This window comes from Crassostrea angulata, chromosome 7, assembly GCF_025612915.1.
Source record: "Crassostrea angulata isolate pt1a10 chromosome 7, ASM2561291v2, whole genome shotgun sequence".
Taxonomy (NCBI): Eukaryota; Metazoa; Mollusca; class Bivalvia; order Ostreida; family Ostreidae; genus Magallana; species Magallana angulata.
The window spans coordinates 18140622-18156539 of record NC_069117.1 but is presented as its reverse complement, the minus strand read 5'-3'; the positions used below and the strand labels follow the sequence as shown (position 1 = coordinate 18156539).

Sequence of the window (15918 nt, the reverse complement as noted above, 5' to 3'; positions counted from 1 at the left end):
CATCCCTGGAATAAATCTCAAAAAAGTAAGTTATGTACGATTTTAACAAATCCATATGATCTTCAGCATAGAACATTAATTTCGGTTGAAATATATCAGAATTTCCTAGTAAAGCTACACATCTGCAGCATTTCTAAACAACGTCCAGTTGGTACGATCCTGTCAATGTGCGTTTAGTGGGATATATTTGTAAACATTATAATTGACCGTAATGACCAATAGTCTTACTACAAATTTTCAAAACCAGCATGTTTAAATATGTCGAAAACTCTTTACGTTGATCAAGCTATACGGCAGTGTGAGAAAGCACAGCTGTTTGCAGATATCCTATAAAACCATATATTTAAGTTAAAAATTCTAACCAACCACATCGCTTCAAAGGTCAGGGTTGTCTTTCCAATCGTTGAACGAATGAGCAGCACATTGCAGAAGAGATGACATTCACTGTGTATTCTAAGATCGATTTGTGACAAATGTTACATAAATCATTGATTATTGACTTTTTTCTCTTTCAGCGTAAGTGTTTGGGTGTGATGTCTCTCTGTATAGGTTATCCTCTGTACGGTGAAGTCGCGTTCAACAGTTGAATATATACTGGTTTCTGGTATTCCACTGTCTTTTAAGATGGTCCCGCCTATGTTGATATTTAACATATAATTGATTAAGTGGCTTTAACTGTGGCAATAAACTCTACATATTGACATAATTGGATGATTTACAAAGTCTTTCCATTTTAAATTAACATAAATGTCCGAGTTATGAGAAAGTTTAAAAGATACAATTCCATCTTAGACAAGTACTAATTACTTGCCAGCAAGATCTGTGCAAAAAATGAATAAAACAATGAATAAACCTGGTGCCATTTATTTTCTCTTAAAATATTTGATTACTGTAAAAAAGCCCATATTTTAAAAGAATATTACGCAGCTTAAAATATTAGTTACCTCCTTCGCAACAATATGAAAATAAACGATTGCATTGATGTGCAAGTATTTTTATTGAAGAAAACACAATACAATTGCTGTCGAGAGAAAAAAACAACTTTTTTCATTCTAAAACCATAGACACAGAGTCAGTCTACAGCTGTATTTATAATTACATATATTTTACATACATGTAGTTTCTTTTCTTAAGCGATAGCAAGTCAATATGACATCTCAATCATAACCGCTTTCCTTTATAAACGTTATTTTTTGTATCCTTTCAATACCACAATTAGACTTATATAAATTATGAAGTTAAACAGTGAATCATAAAAGTACTAGTAATCAACATCATTTATGATTGGCATATGTATATATAGATAACAAGTAGCCCTGGTATCTCAAATCTCTGTTTTTAAAAGAACTTGCAGGTGGGAGGCGTTAAATTTATAGCACAAAAAATTGATATGGTAATTCATCTGAAAATTAAACCGAACAGCATTTGGCCGTTTGTATATTAATATTTTGCACATGTATTCTAATGAGATTCTTGGACCCAGATAATGCAAAGGGCATTCATTCAGTTATATTTTTAACATATTTCCCATGTGAATTAAGACAGTCTCATTCTGCCAGTCGAGTGTACTCTAATTCCGCGTCCTTGACCACTTTCTGTTTTTTCTTGTAACAGCATACAGCAACCAAGATGCCAGTAATACACAGACAGACCATTCCCACTATGATACCGATCTTCAAATACAATACTGCAAGGAAAGAGGAATAATTCAAGTTTTTTTTGAATATTTTATCACACAATATAAAAGAACAGTATTAGGCATGGATGTCTATAATACTAATATGTACAGTCAGGTATATTGAATTCACTGACAAAATGTGCAAGCTAAATGAGCCACGTATAGGGATGTTTAAGGTGTAACCGTACCCTAGTAATAATTTGGCCATATTTTCCCCTTGCTCCAAATTTAGATAAGAGATCATACTTCTTTTTAAAGAGACAGTTGATTAGTAACACTTCTTAGGAGGTATGGGCCTATGGAATACCTTCAAATTTTCTTTCAGCATAGCGCAATAGAATAAAACAAATTTTACTGATAAAAAAAAGTCATGAGTTCGAAACCTGCCAGGACAATATATTTTTAACCTTTTCCAAAGTTTTCAAAATACATTTTATTGTTAAATGTATAATTTGTAAATTATAAAACTATAATGATTTTAATATTAGTATGGAGTACTTTTGAATCCATCCACATTGATATCTTTGTGTCCCTCACCACCTTAATTCACGCTTCCAAAATACTGTAGATAAATGCAAAACATTTTGTTTTGGAGTTTCTTGACTAAACAAACAGGACCGATACTCAACGAATCACGGCAAGCAAGACGCATAACAGATTACATTAGACTATAACTAACAAGTTTTCAGAAAAGCAAATCACGAGCTTAATGCGAATCACAAATTATCATTCGTGAATGGGCTACACCCTGGTCAAAATTTATTTGTTCGCATGAGCAACAATAATCAAAAACTTCATTATGAAAAAACATGTAGCAAAACGTGATCAATAGGCCCAGGGACCAGCCCAGCCTCACAGTGTTAGGCATGCAAAGCCCATCAAAAGATAATTATCACTACCAACTAGGGGAATATTGCCAAAGTTTTATTACATTATACGTGCAAGTCAGGGACTTCATACCATAAAACAGTACTTAGACCATCAGTATTAATATTCATCAACTGCAAAACCGAAATATAAATTATAAATTGCAAAGGCTCTGCGTTAAATATTCGCACCTTAGCATTTGGTTTGGTAATATGAGTGTCAAATAACAGCGCTTATTCACCTAAAAACGTACTTTTTAACTTTTTAATGAACAATTTAAAGCGACAATTAGCAGCTTTACACCATGTTTACTTGTCAAACGAGGATATTATACTGCGCAAGACATGCGTCGGTAATGAATGCACTTGCTTTAAATTAGACTCCTGATGGGTATTCGTGTTAATTCAATAAAAATGCAATTATAACCGTTTTTTGACACTGGTATTAAGACGTTAGAAAAAGAGAAAGGTGAATTCTAATGCAGAAAAAGTGGCATTTAAATCAGTAAAAATTTACTCTTTCTTTAAGACTTCAAAATTTCTGTTCAAAAGTTAAGAGATCATTAACTTATTATTAAAATACATATAGGTTTAAGGTTATTCACAAAAGGACACAGTATTTTCAAATCAATGTAATCTTAAAATCAATCTATGAATATTATTTAAAAATTCATGTACATATAGGTTTAAGGTTATTCACAAAAGGACACAGTATTTTCAAATCAATGTAATCTTAAAATCAATCTATGAATATTATTTAAAAATTCATTTAAAAGAGACTCGTTATTGATTTGGCATGAAAAATGGAAAAAACTGTAATAATCTATAAGAAGGCCCCAGATCTCTTTACCAAGGATAAGTGTGTACCAAGAAAAAATTATTTTAAAGTATCTGAATCTTTGTCTATTTTAATTTCAGTGCATGACCCTCTTTACGAATGCATGTATAAGCATAATAATATTAAACCAACTATTACTTAATATACATATTTGAAACACAACTCATTAAAAGGTCATGTAGCGAGTGGATAGGGTAATGATCGCATTGAGATTCGAAAATGCTAAGCATGGGACCCTTTACTCTCCTGCTACCAACCACACACTACAATCTAGTGAATAAAAAATAACCACTTAGCGATCATCAGGTGTTCTCTCAACCTCCGTATCACGGGTTAGTCTTAAGGATGGCTCCAGTATAATGGGAAACACGATTCTCAGTCGAATACGGTAAAGCCAATAAAGATATTTCTCTAAGACTATTAAGTCAGTACTAGATAATTAAGCTCTCGTTATTCCATGCAGAGTAGTGTTATATACTTTAACCAACCTATAAATAAGATTGGTAAGTCCCCCAGTCTGTTACATATACATCAAAATGACGTGTGGGCATACAAAAAGAGAATTTACTACTGATGGTTTACTACTGATGGTAAATGTTTATTCTTACGTGTGCTCGTTTTCTCGGCAGTGACCAGGATTTTGAATGAGGAAGAGTTGTTCGGATGAAGATTTGCTCCAAACAAGTTGATATATGCTGTCTGATCTTTCTCTGCACACCATACTTTAGGTTTATGGGTGCACGAGTAGTTCTATTGAAAAAAAAACACGTAAAATGTAGCAGAAATCGAAATGTTCTATAATTCAGTTTTGAATAAAATGAGTTTAAGTAAATGTTAACAAATTTGGTATAAACTTATTTCTATTCATATTTATAAGCCTCAAGTACTTATGGATGAAGATGAAACCAAAAAAAAATTGAAGTATGAAATATCATTTTTGTATAAAGTCACCTGATGGCCATAATAACAGGGTAAATACAAACCGTTGCTTTGGTCCCTGACTCTTCGGAGAACTCCAATCGAACAGCGCAGTCTTTGACATGAAAGAATATGGTGTCAAAACACACTGACCGCGTGTAGACGGAGTCTGCCATAGGCCCTGTAAACCACAGCCTACAGGAGGCTGACGGGGTTCGCTCCCCCTTCCACGTGACCACATAGGAAACCTCAGGGGTCACGGGTCGTTCTTTGTAGTGATCACAGATGGTGGGAAAATGAAGACCTAGGAGAAAGCAACAATTTACAATACAACCTTTACAGAAAGCTAACAGTGAACGTTCATTTAAATAAATATACAAGATTATTTGACCGATTGAAACCTAAGCGATGTTTATTGGCCTTACCTCTTGTTTCCGAAGCAGCATAGTGCATCAGGAAGAAAAGAACCCAACACAACCTAAGGTTCGTCAAATCATTGTTTATCCTTCTAAAATTCATTCCAACTGTAGATGCTTACATACGATAACACATTTCATTTTCCTCCAACTTTTCTTTTTCAAACAACTAACAAAACTGCAGTTTTCAAATGAAGCAATAAATTGGCAAAAGCCCAACCGTTTTAGTTTGCAGTATTCAGTTAAGTCATACAATGCTTAATAACCCTTTTTCAAATAATCGACCATGTGATGGACATCTGTCGCAGGGCGGCTCATACTTCGTATACGACTCAAACATTCCAGCTATCATGCCATCAAAAGGTATCTATACCAACTGTGTACAAATTGCACTCCACATTGATTAATCTTAGATAGTCGACATAGGATAATAAACAAATAGACATTCGACCCATATCCTATTGGAAATGTACGGTAAAGCGTTTGTTTTTAAAAGTAGTAAACATATAAACTTACAATTTATGTGATGAGGTACTGACAAATTGCCATCATAGAGTGTGTAGAATACCAAACAATAAAAATTTGAATCAAAAAATATTATAATTTTGAGAAATAACAATATATATCATGGTATTTTATGAATTTTCTTTATTGAATTCAGTAGTTCAATTTATGCGGAACATCATATCCATTTATCAATAACAACCAATCAAATCAGTTTAAAAGCCAATATGGCTCAAAATTGTGTAAACGAAATTTTTTCTCGTTCATCCATTTCCAGGGCCGTCGCTTTGTGCTGGCGGCTTATCCTCGGTGGCCCTGTTTTTACCAAGTACCGCGCGAAACTTGTGTGCACTCTTCATAACAGCTATAGCTGGAACTATAGATTGGTCCCTCGCAATACGTATACTCGCTTTCTGTTTAGTAGCCATCTTCATCATTGCGTGTAAGTTATCTTTGGTTTTATTTTCACAAAACTTGTCGAAAGCTCTCTCCAGTTCATCTTTGTTCAGCGACAGTTTGGAACTTTTCTTTGCGACCAGTGGTTGTTGCTGTTGCGTTTTAAAGTTAGACCCAAATGAGTTAAAATTAAATCTCTGCCGGGTTCTAAAATTCAACTTGTAACCAGCAGGACGATTGTTAAAGTCATCTTGATCGTGAACAAAGTTTCTCACTTTCTGTTGAAGTCTAGCGTAATTGATTTTCTCGAACAAAATTTCGCCACTTCGTTCTTCATCCTCATTTTCCTCGAACCTGACAGATTTCCCGCGCATTTGTGACGTAAATGTAGTCGTGTGTTGCGGAGACTCGTTTCGACTGGATGATTGGCTTCCCGTGAAGTAGGGCAGCGTGATGGAAGATTTGAAACTGTTGCGCGAAAAGGAAAGTGGATGAGAAATTTCAGTTACGGATCCATTCCTTCTACTATCAGGCTCACTGGTGTTAGCTTTATCAACATCTCGAACTTCCGTTAGAAAAACTTTGTCGTTTTGTTTTGCGTCACTTAGAACAGGTGGCGCCGAATTCCCGCGTTTTGGATTAACGCTAGGGATAGAGAGACATCGCTGATTGGTAGGATCACTCTTTGCAGACGACAGACGTTTGAAAGCAATTTCTGACTTTCTCTTCAGGAATACACTTCTCTTTCTTTCCATCAGTCTCTTTTCAATATTAATGTTTTTCACCATGGTGTCCCGTTCTTTGTCGTAGATTAGTTTGATAGTGTTGCACCGTGTCGACAGGGCTTTGTGTTTACTGGCCAATAACTGCGCATGAAGCGGCGCAAGCATCATTTCGACGTTAATCGTGTGATCTTGCCACGTCAAGTCGTGGGTTTTCAACATCATCAGCGCCATCTTGAATCTACAACATTAAACAAACACCAATTATCATTTTAAATTTTTTTTTAAAAAAGCAACAGTTTTGTTTGACTATACTTTTCCGCAGTTGACATGATTCTGCTCCGTTTGATTTTAAAATGATTAAACTAAAACAAATAATACATCTACAATAATTTTGTATACTCTAACTACAATGAACATAATAAAATATAGTTTTCAAAATGTTATACTTGTATATTTTGATTTTGTTGTTCCTTATAATTGGTGAACTTTTTAACATTTAACAAACTTTACATATTACCAGAGCATGCTCTGGAACCCAACTGGGTCCTTGTTTTAAATCTCTTGCAAAAGACTTGATTTTTTGACCACATACGAAAGCTAATATGAATGCAGTTGCTTTCTCTTCAAATTGACTTTTTTGAGTCTACAACTACGGCTTAAATACCGAAATCATTATATCATATTAGTAGTACTAGTAGAATTCGTGTGCTGAGAGTGGGATAAAACGCATTGTATTTGGAAAACATTGTACGCAGTTACGACTTTAAATTAGGTGTTTTGTAGCCAAGGAAGCAATGCTTGATTTGTTTAACATTATGACTTAGTTTAGCGCTCGTTCGAATCAACTTTTGGTGAGGATTATGGTATCAACAAAATTTCCCTACTTGACGGTTTTTTTTATTGTTCTGCATATAAGTGCAATAGCGCACAAACGTTTAATCTTCAAAATATAGGATTAAATCTATTTAAGTAATTAATCCGTTCTGGAAATTACAGATGAATTATTAGTTAATTTAAAAGGTCAAAAGTTGAGGTATGATTAAGCTTAAGAATTACACCAAACTTAATGCACCGAGGATTGTCACATTAAGAATCTCTAAATTTAGATTTATTCAAGTATTAATAAAAATATTACTTGAATACTTCATTTTTTTTTATTTAGGTATTTGTTTGTATATAAAGATCGTAACTACAATGACGCGAGGGTACAATTGATTTATTGTAAGTAAAATTAAGTAAATTAAAAGCATTTTTCTCGTGCTATGATGAGCATTTAATTATTTTGTATCTTACATAATTGTGGCATTTTCCTGAAAATCAGACATTGAAGCAAAAAAAAAATTTTTAAAAATCAGATATGGATAAGAAATGTTTGTGCCTTCAGTAAGATTTTTAAAAAGAAAAAAAAATACCTTTGATGAATGCGTAAGAGAAATCAAATTCCATAAAGTAGCATGCCATTACTAATACTGTAAATCTGGAGATATGTTCTCAGTGATTACAGAATGCTTGTTGTTCGTGGTTGAAACCAAATATTTTCGTTCTGTACACAAATCTATCATGTCATTGCTTAGTCTAGAATAAACATTGACTGCAGCACCTAGGGTGTTTACAAGCGGTCAATTGTTTAAACAGATCTACCAATGGTTTGAACCTTCTTAATGTCCATGACTTTAAATCTTTATTTACAGCGAATCTTCTTTGATTTGGGAATCACAATATTGACGCACATATCGCCGATAATCGTATGTTCAAACTCAGAAGGTGGCATATATCTCCTTAAAATTTATTGGCGCTGGCTACTAAACATGTTAAACCAAATTGTCTCTAGATAATATAATCCAGCTATGGCATTGTTGGTAAAGTACAAGTCATTTGATCTTGAGTTTTAATGAATCTCTAATAAGGATACACGAGTCTTTCTTTACAGCCTATTCTTTTGAAATATCACTTTGAATTGAGGAATATATATACTCAGTTTGTTTAAGTTTTAAATTTCGTGCTGAGATCTGTCTTGTCAAGATTAGTAACAAATCAGGCCCTGTTTCTTTACTTCATACTCAATGATAAAGTATCACAATAGTTCATATCCCATAACACGTGTTGGGCACGAAAACACAGACAGGACACACAGAAATAAGTACGTGTACATGTATATCGTAAATGTAAAATTTAATTTCAGCTGCCGTGAATCTAAGATTCATTCAAGCACCAATTGTTAAGAAATGGCGAATGATTAAAATCTAAACCGACATATTTTTTAAAGTACCACATTTAGTAGGAAAATTATGTCAATAGATTGCCTCACGAACAGTAACGATGGTATTCTATTTTATTATATAATTTATATATATTTGTTGATCTCTCCTGCCTGCCTTCTCGTCCCTTCCTGTTTTCGCATAAAATACTTGGTACTCTAGTGTACTGCATGTAATCATGTCAGGCGTATAATTATAATGTATTTTCCACCTAAGCCATAAAATTGTTTGAGTGAAAAAAGTTTACTTGATTATAGTTGTCAAAAAGTTTGGGTTTTACATTACATAATTTACCCACGAACACTTAGAATACTATCGCTGTTTATTTTGAATGACATGATAATTCAATTCTCTATCTTAACCTGACGATGTTCAATCCTAGAAGATTAGGTATTCTGGGCAAATGTGCACCGATTATTATCAAAAGACTAACAGTCAAAAAATCAAAATCGATAAAAAAAAAAAATAGACATGAGGAGATCATTGTGTGTGATAATTGTCAACTTTTTATAGAAACAAAATTCATATAAAAAAATCTTACTCGAATTCATCAATAGGGTACTTCTTTTTAGCAAGGTTTTACTTACATTTTTTACTGTTGCTATGTCAATTCAAAGATCCAGGTTTCATTCAAACATCCTCACAGGTTGTCATTGATTTGTCCATGTTGACTTTATTAAAAAAAAGAAATCCCAATCTCTTTTTAAATCACGAATATCCAGGTAAAAATCATGAGATAAATGTCCCAGGTAACCGTGTAGATTTCAATGACTGTTTAGCTGCTTAATCCGATTTCCAATACTAATTTTTTAAACAATTACTTTATCCCATCTCAGAAAGAAATCGAAGTACTGCCATCAGCGAATCGTCCTTATGTTAAAAGGCCTTATCACAACAAGCCGAACAAGGGGTGTCGTGTTCGACAAGAGTTAAAATAACTAAGCCCAGGGTTTAAAATTATTACTACCCGAATGCCATCAACTGCATTCTTGAATCAATAGTAGAAATTTTAAACCTCTTATTGCAAGCAAGAGGTCTAGTCGATGTGTAAGTTTTAAAGAGATTTATTAAATACATATCAAGTAAATGCTGCGAATTTGTAACAATGGAATCAAACATCTTTAGCAGCAATGTAATAAGTTTTTAAACAAGTATACAGGGTGGAATATAATGGGTCTAATAAAAGGTTTTTGAATTATTGTAGATTTAGGGAAAAAACGTTTCGTATCAAGTAGCATGACAGGAATATTCGACAATAGGGATTTTTCTTCAAAATATTAAGCTAATTATGAGCAGAGTTCTCTAATACTGTGGAACCTAAAACGTTGTTCAGTATTATTCTCTAGGGTGCTCTCAAACATTGTAAACGAATTTCTTAGATAGTGTAGATTGGTAAATGATATTGCAACTAGATAGTGTGGATTAGTACATGCTATTGCTTCAAGATATTGTGCATTATATGACATTGCTAGTAATATTGGAGACGGGTATAAATGATATTGCTATTAAATACTAGTATTGGAGATTGATATAATGATATTGCAACTAGATTTTGTGGATTGGTATATATTATTGCTTGAGGTTCTCCGAAATTCAGCTTCAAAGTATATTTTTTTTCGTTATAAAAATGTTATTTTTCCTTCAAACTTTATAGATAAAATGAAATAAAACGAAAGTTATTGATAGTATGCATGAATTTTACAAAGTTATTACAAATTTGCCCACAGTGGATATAATGGAATAAATATACAAAAAGGTAACACCGGTGCATCGGTGGCTTGAACCCCTTTCTAGGGTATATGTAATATATATCGGTGGATCCACAAATCCAAGCATTGCTGATCGTAATTTTAACACTAGAAGACTAATTTTTGTCTATATAAAATGCAGATTTGTGGTACGAATAAAAAAAAATCCGGATAATTTAGAGTTATCGAACATGGCTTAGGCTCAGAGATCGTTAAGAATTTAATGAATTATAAACTACCCAATTTATACGAGACAGTATAAATTGGGTTTGGGCAGTTTGCGCTTTATTAACCGCATTTTAACCTAAATTTTCCAACCAACCCAATTTATATAAACTGAGTAGCTATTGAATTTATTCCGTACAGTTTAATTTTTTGCTAATTGGTTAATGTTATTGTGACTAGATAGTGTGAATTGGTACATGTATGTAGATAGCGTGAATGCATTTCTTAAAACTTTCACTATCTTTTGTTGGGGACCTTCAACAGTTCAGCTATGAAGTAAGAGAGACAACCTTAATAGTTTTTCATAAAAATATGGAGTTACAGCTGATATCACATAGACTTCCATATCATACAACTGATTTCAATTATTATATGGAAATTAAATATTCAGACTGGTCCGTTGGAGTTACGTGTCACTGGAAAGAAAATTAATTATATTCACATGTACATGTGCTTCGCAGGGAGTTTTTATTCATCGAAAGATTTACTTATAGAAAACTGTACAATTTAACTTTGAAGTTGGCATTTGGAAGAGGGGGTTGTGTCCACTGTTAGCTAATAAGACTGCCTAAATTCGAGTATTTTGTGCAATTTGGTGTAAAGTGACACTTGATTTCTTCCTCATGTAGGCACCAAAAATTGATGGTTCAGAAAGATGTAGCGATGTAGCGAACTTGAACGGTTGCTTTTTTAGATAAAACTTCCAGTTTGGTTGAATTTTGCCGAAATCTTTTGGGTCGTTCTGGGTTGTCGATACTTTTAGTAGGAGAAACTTACCTATAAGAACAATCCAAACACCGACATCCTTACGACTTTCACGATGATCATACTACCCATTTTAATTGTTTTACATTTGCGACTGTTACTAAGACCAATATCCATCACAAAAAGGGGCCATTAAACAAGAAGCACGTCCAGCATCAAAAATACCTCCTTTTTGTTTTGAGGCTTAGTCTTGGGTAATTGATTTCAATCGGTATTGTCTTATTTTATCCGTGCTATTGTTATAAAGACATATAGTTTATGAAATGTGAAAATTTCATATCATTTTTTGTGGTGATACATGAATTCATACTTTATATACATAAGGGTAAACATTTAATTCTATGTAAACACTTTTGATGAGCATGCCTGTTAAAAAAGCGTACGATCTGACGTTATATTAATTTCCTTGTCAGTAATAAACTATGGTGTAGTCTTGTTAATTAGTCTATGAAAAGAATGACTATTACTCCATTATTGGCAACATACTGTTATATGTGGGATTAATGAATTAATGACTCACAGAAAATGTCAAGCACACCCTTCCGATTTTTGGGGATTGTCTTCGTCTTATGTCTACTTCTATGAAATCCTTACACTTGACAGAAATTTTAAAACCCTGTTATAATCCTATACACGAAGAAATTATTCAATACGCGGATTAATCGCTTGGTGGATTAAATATATGATTCAATTACCTTTGCTGGAGGCAGTGTATTTGATAGTATTACACAAAATATATACATGAATATCTTTTAAAAATCTTAAGATTTTCATTTCAGCTTGTGATTGATAATTCAGCTTGTGATTGATAAATTTATCTGCCATTGATTCGACTGAAATTATTTGCTTTAATCAAATAGCCGTACGTTGTAGTAGTTGTGTATACATGTATATGGCTTTCATAACATTTGTTGCGATTTGATTCTGTATAAAAAAAAAAAAAGTATTGAAAGTCAATGCACGAAAATATAATGGCATAAATACAAACTTTATACGAAAATATTATGGCATAAATACAGACTTTGTTCATACTTTTCAAGAAAAAAAAAGTATTTACTGCTTTATGAAGAATGTTAACGTGTTGAATTTATCTAGGTCATTTCGAAGATTAAACACCTGTCATTTGTACCAGGGAAAATACTATAAAATAGTATTCAGAAACAATGTGACTAAAAATCTATCTTACTTATTCAATAAATTCAAAGCAATCAAATAAGTTAAACTTGTTTGATTAAATGTCAAAAAATCCAATACTTATTGCAAATTATGCCAATAGATTCATGTACACTGTATATTTTACACCAAGAACAGACCACTCTCGCCACACAATAAATCGCTGCTTATGCTTGATGACAGGACGATACAATTCACACTCCTAACAAAGCGATGTTTAAACCTATAAGATGAAGTATTCATGCAACTGTGTCGTGCACTGATCTTGTCAAAATTAAATAAAACTAACAGTCAAATGTAAAAAAAAAAAAAACAAACCAAAAAAAAAAAAAAAAACAACAACAAAAACAACAAAGGAATAACACACAAACAACACCAAAAAAGGATATTTTGCGTGTCTGTTGTCATCACGATACAAATCTTATCCAGATTCTATACTTAAATTAAAGCCCAAGCTGTGCAGGAAAGATCCTTTGAAACTATTTCTAGGAGTGTTTATGATATTTATTTAATTCTTGCTTGTTTTTTTTTTGTCCTCCACTAGTATATAGTATTGACAACTAAAGAAACAATATGCTAGAATATATCATATTTTATTAGCACCTACAAATGTTCGATCCCATCCTTCGAATTAATTCCCAAGGGAATATTCTTCATCCTCTCCTAAATGGTATTACGAATCGTAATCTCCACATGTGACAGAAATTAAAATTCTTCTTATAATCCGGCACATAGTGGATTGCACATAATGTGGGATTAATCTCATGGTGCAGGCATGTATTGATATAGTGGTGGCTTTGTTGTAGTGATTATAATGAAAAGGAAATAATACACTTAGAAATAAACTTTAATAGTACAAAAAGCAACCGGTTTCATGCAGTGAGGGTAGTTCTGTAATTCATTGCTTCAGAAACTTATAAAAAATGTCTACGGGTACTTTTAGGATTCACCTAAAAGTAAATGTAAATAAAATTTTGAGTTATCTGCATTGTAAAATCTCCATATCGAAATTACCATTCCTTATTTAGACGAAACAGTCAAGTATGATTTGTCAGCAAAGTATAACAATAATGATGTATCCTGCATGAGAAACATCCAAGCTGTTCTTGGAATCAACGTGAAGTTTAGACACATGGATTTTGAACTGCGTAATAACCAACCAATTCATGATAGTAATTCTAATGAAAATCAAGATTAACGAACCTATGCAAGAATTCTAAACGAGATTGGTACATACGAAGCATTTGAAATTAGCTATTTTTAAAAAGATTTCCTGGTAGCCAAGGTGAATTGGAACAGAAAAACCCGTCAAACTTGATAACGTTTTGCTGGCATCGATTTCGACATGGTGATATTTCAATAGATCTGATAACATGTTTTATAGATGCATATGATACTAAAATTTAAATATTCATATTGTTACTTCGAGTTTCTCGTTTGAACTTAAAGTGATATTCTACCACCTATCCCCAATACACATTCTCTAGTGATTCGTTTAATTACATTGTTAATTTGTTAATCAAAATATCATTTTACACATCATCATCGCCAGCTTTCTGCTCAAATTTTCCATGGCTGTTTTTGTTCTCTTTAGAATATCAAAAGTACACCGATTGCTACGAAATGAACATGCTGCTATCTCATGAGATTTGCACAAGTCCCCTATTCTGTGTCTGCAACCCCACCGGATTCTGGATGGATAAAAAAGACCGGGAAGCTTTCACAGTGTCCACCGAGGGGACAATTTTTGACGACATTTGAGAGGCTACTTTATACTTGGTCGCGTATTTTACAAGTTTCTGATAATTGTCCTGGCTAGACAGCTCACAGTATTCGTCGAAAGCACTGACAAGTCGACGTTTAGAAATACCGCATATATCGTTCGTTTCTTCAACGCTTTTCAAGGATAACTCTGTTTTTGAAATGGGACCCCTTTTATTAAATCTACTCTGCTCTAACAGGAAAGAATTGACTTTCCTCTGAACTTTTGGCTTCAGGTTTTCAATTCTTAGTTTTTCTTCTTGATACTGATCTTTTAAAGGCCTCTCCTCTACAACTTTCTCTTCAGCAAACTTAACATTTTTGTCAGAAAACAGTGCGTTTGCCGACTTTTTCCTGGTTTTCATAATGCCGCTGGGCAAAGATTGCTGTACGGAAGGCAAGTAACTAGGAATCGGCGTGTTAATCCGGCTAGATGCTCTAGAATCAGAATTACTCTCCGACCAATCGAAAGAATCCCTGCGAGGACGAACTCCCGAGGAAGATTTGACCTGTTGTATCGGCAGATCCGGTATAGCTGGTGGCTCCGGTGTTTGTACGGTGATTGCGGGCAAAATCGTTCCTTCATCCCGAGACATACAGCCGACCATGTTAGGAGGAGCCGATGCTCGGGCGTTCTCTTCTCCATCGTTGATGTCTTTGGCGAGTTTAGTCAAACTAATGGAAAACGAACGTCGGCTTAAAACCTGCTGTTTCATGTCAGGAGGTATACTTTGGAGGAATCTCTGGGTTTTTATAAGGTATAACTCCTGGTTCCTTTCATCCATATACCTCTTCTCTGTCTTGTAGTTCCTTACTGAGGCTCTCTTTTGCTTTTCGTAGCGTACTCGATCCTTTTCGCATCGCATAGAAAGCGATTTATTTTTCTTGAATAGAAGCTGTGTTTTCTTTGGTTCCAACATGACCTCGATGTTTAGCGCTCTGTCCTGCCATGTTAGATCTTGGGTTTTAATAAAAAGAAGCGACATTTCGACTTTGCCTGAAAAAAGGAATAAATCACTTATAATTTAACTAAAACACTCAAAGTGTCAACTGAATTCAACGACAATTTTTTCTTTCTTTCTTTACCTCAGCATGCAAGTATCTTGACTCCAAAGTTTGTTTGACTTCTATTTTTTTCTATGTGCCTTTGTCAAGTGTAGGATTTCAGTAGGTGTTTCAAACAGTCATCGCAGCCGATTCACATCGAGTCAATCCTAAACACACTCCTTGATATCAAATGGTATCATGGGGCACTTTAATCCTCCAAGGTGTTGTGCTCTACTTATTACTCTAACACCTTATAATTTTAATTAATGAGTTCTCTTCTTTAGTCCTGCCAGGTACAGCATTAAATAGTAAAAGCATGCAGTGCCAAAAATTAATCGGGGACAACAGGTCATAACGTAATTGTATGTGAATTTAAGATTATACTTAATAATGAAAGGTCTTTTTCATGGGATTTCTTAATCTTCAAAACGAATTACGGTGGCCTACATTCTTATTAACCTAGTTGATGTAATTTTCTTTTGTTTTGTCGCATGTCAATGAAGTCGAAAAAGGTACCAGAGTGAGATTAAGGTTAAGGATGCGTTTTATGAAATTCGTTGCCAGATCCCTATTATTCAAAGATTTGGTTAACTTCTTTCC

General features: G+C 33.7%; 3 protein-coding genes across 4 annotated transcripts; all 3 read right to left on the bottom strand.

Moving 5' to 3' along the window:
• Positions 1 to 987: 987 nt before the first annotated feature.
• Positions 988 to 5040, bottom strand: LOC128155570 (uncharacterized). The gene is made up of 4 exons (XM_052817337.1): positions 4726 to 5040; positions 4366 to 4604; positions 3991 to 4132; positions 988 to 1687 (listed from the first exon to the last, which is right to left on the bottom strand). Exons 1-4 carry the CDS (start codon positions 4817 to 4819, stop codon positions 1548 to 1550), a joined length of 615 nt encoding a protein of 204 aa, XP_052673297.1. The 5' UTR covers positions 4820 to 5040; the 3' UTR covers positions 988 to 1547.
• A 301-nt stretch (positions 5041 to 5341) lies between these two features.
• On the bottom strand, positions 5342 to 9545 carry LOC128155381 (uncharacterized). 2 transcript variants are annotated; one of them, XM_052817071.1, is made up of 2 exons: positions 9187 to 9545; positions 5342 to 6579 (listed from the first exon to the last, which is right to left on the bottom strand). In XM_052817071.1, exon 2 carries the CDS (start codon positions 6570 to 6572, stop codon positions 5484 to 5486), a length of 1089 nt encoding a protein of 362 aa, XP_052673031.1. In that variant the 5' UTR covers positions 6573 to 6579; positions 9187 to 9545; the 3' UTR covers positions 5342 to 5483. The 2 variants fall into 2 exon arrangements, with proteins under 2 accessions (XP_052673031.1, XP_052673032.1); XM_052817072.1 differs by lacking the exon at positions 9187 to 9545 and adding an exon at positions 7754 to 7834.
• Positions 9546 to 13339: 3794 nt separating this feature from the next.
• On the bottom strand, positions 13340 to 15565 carry LOC128193187 (uncharacterized). The gene is made up of 2 exons (XM_052866512.1): positions 15358 to 15565; positions 13340 to 15268 (listed from the first exon to the last, which is right to left on the bottom strand). The coding sequence occupies exon 2, from the start codon at positions 15255 to 15257 to the stop codon at positions 14151 to 14153; it is 1107 nt and encodes a 368-aa protein (XP_052722472.1). The 5' UTR covers positions 15258 to 15268; positions 15358 to 15565; the 3' UTR covers positions 13340 to 14150.
• Positions 15566 to 15918: the final 353 nt, after the last annotated feature.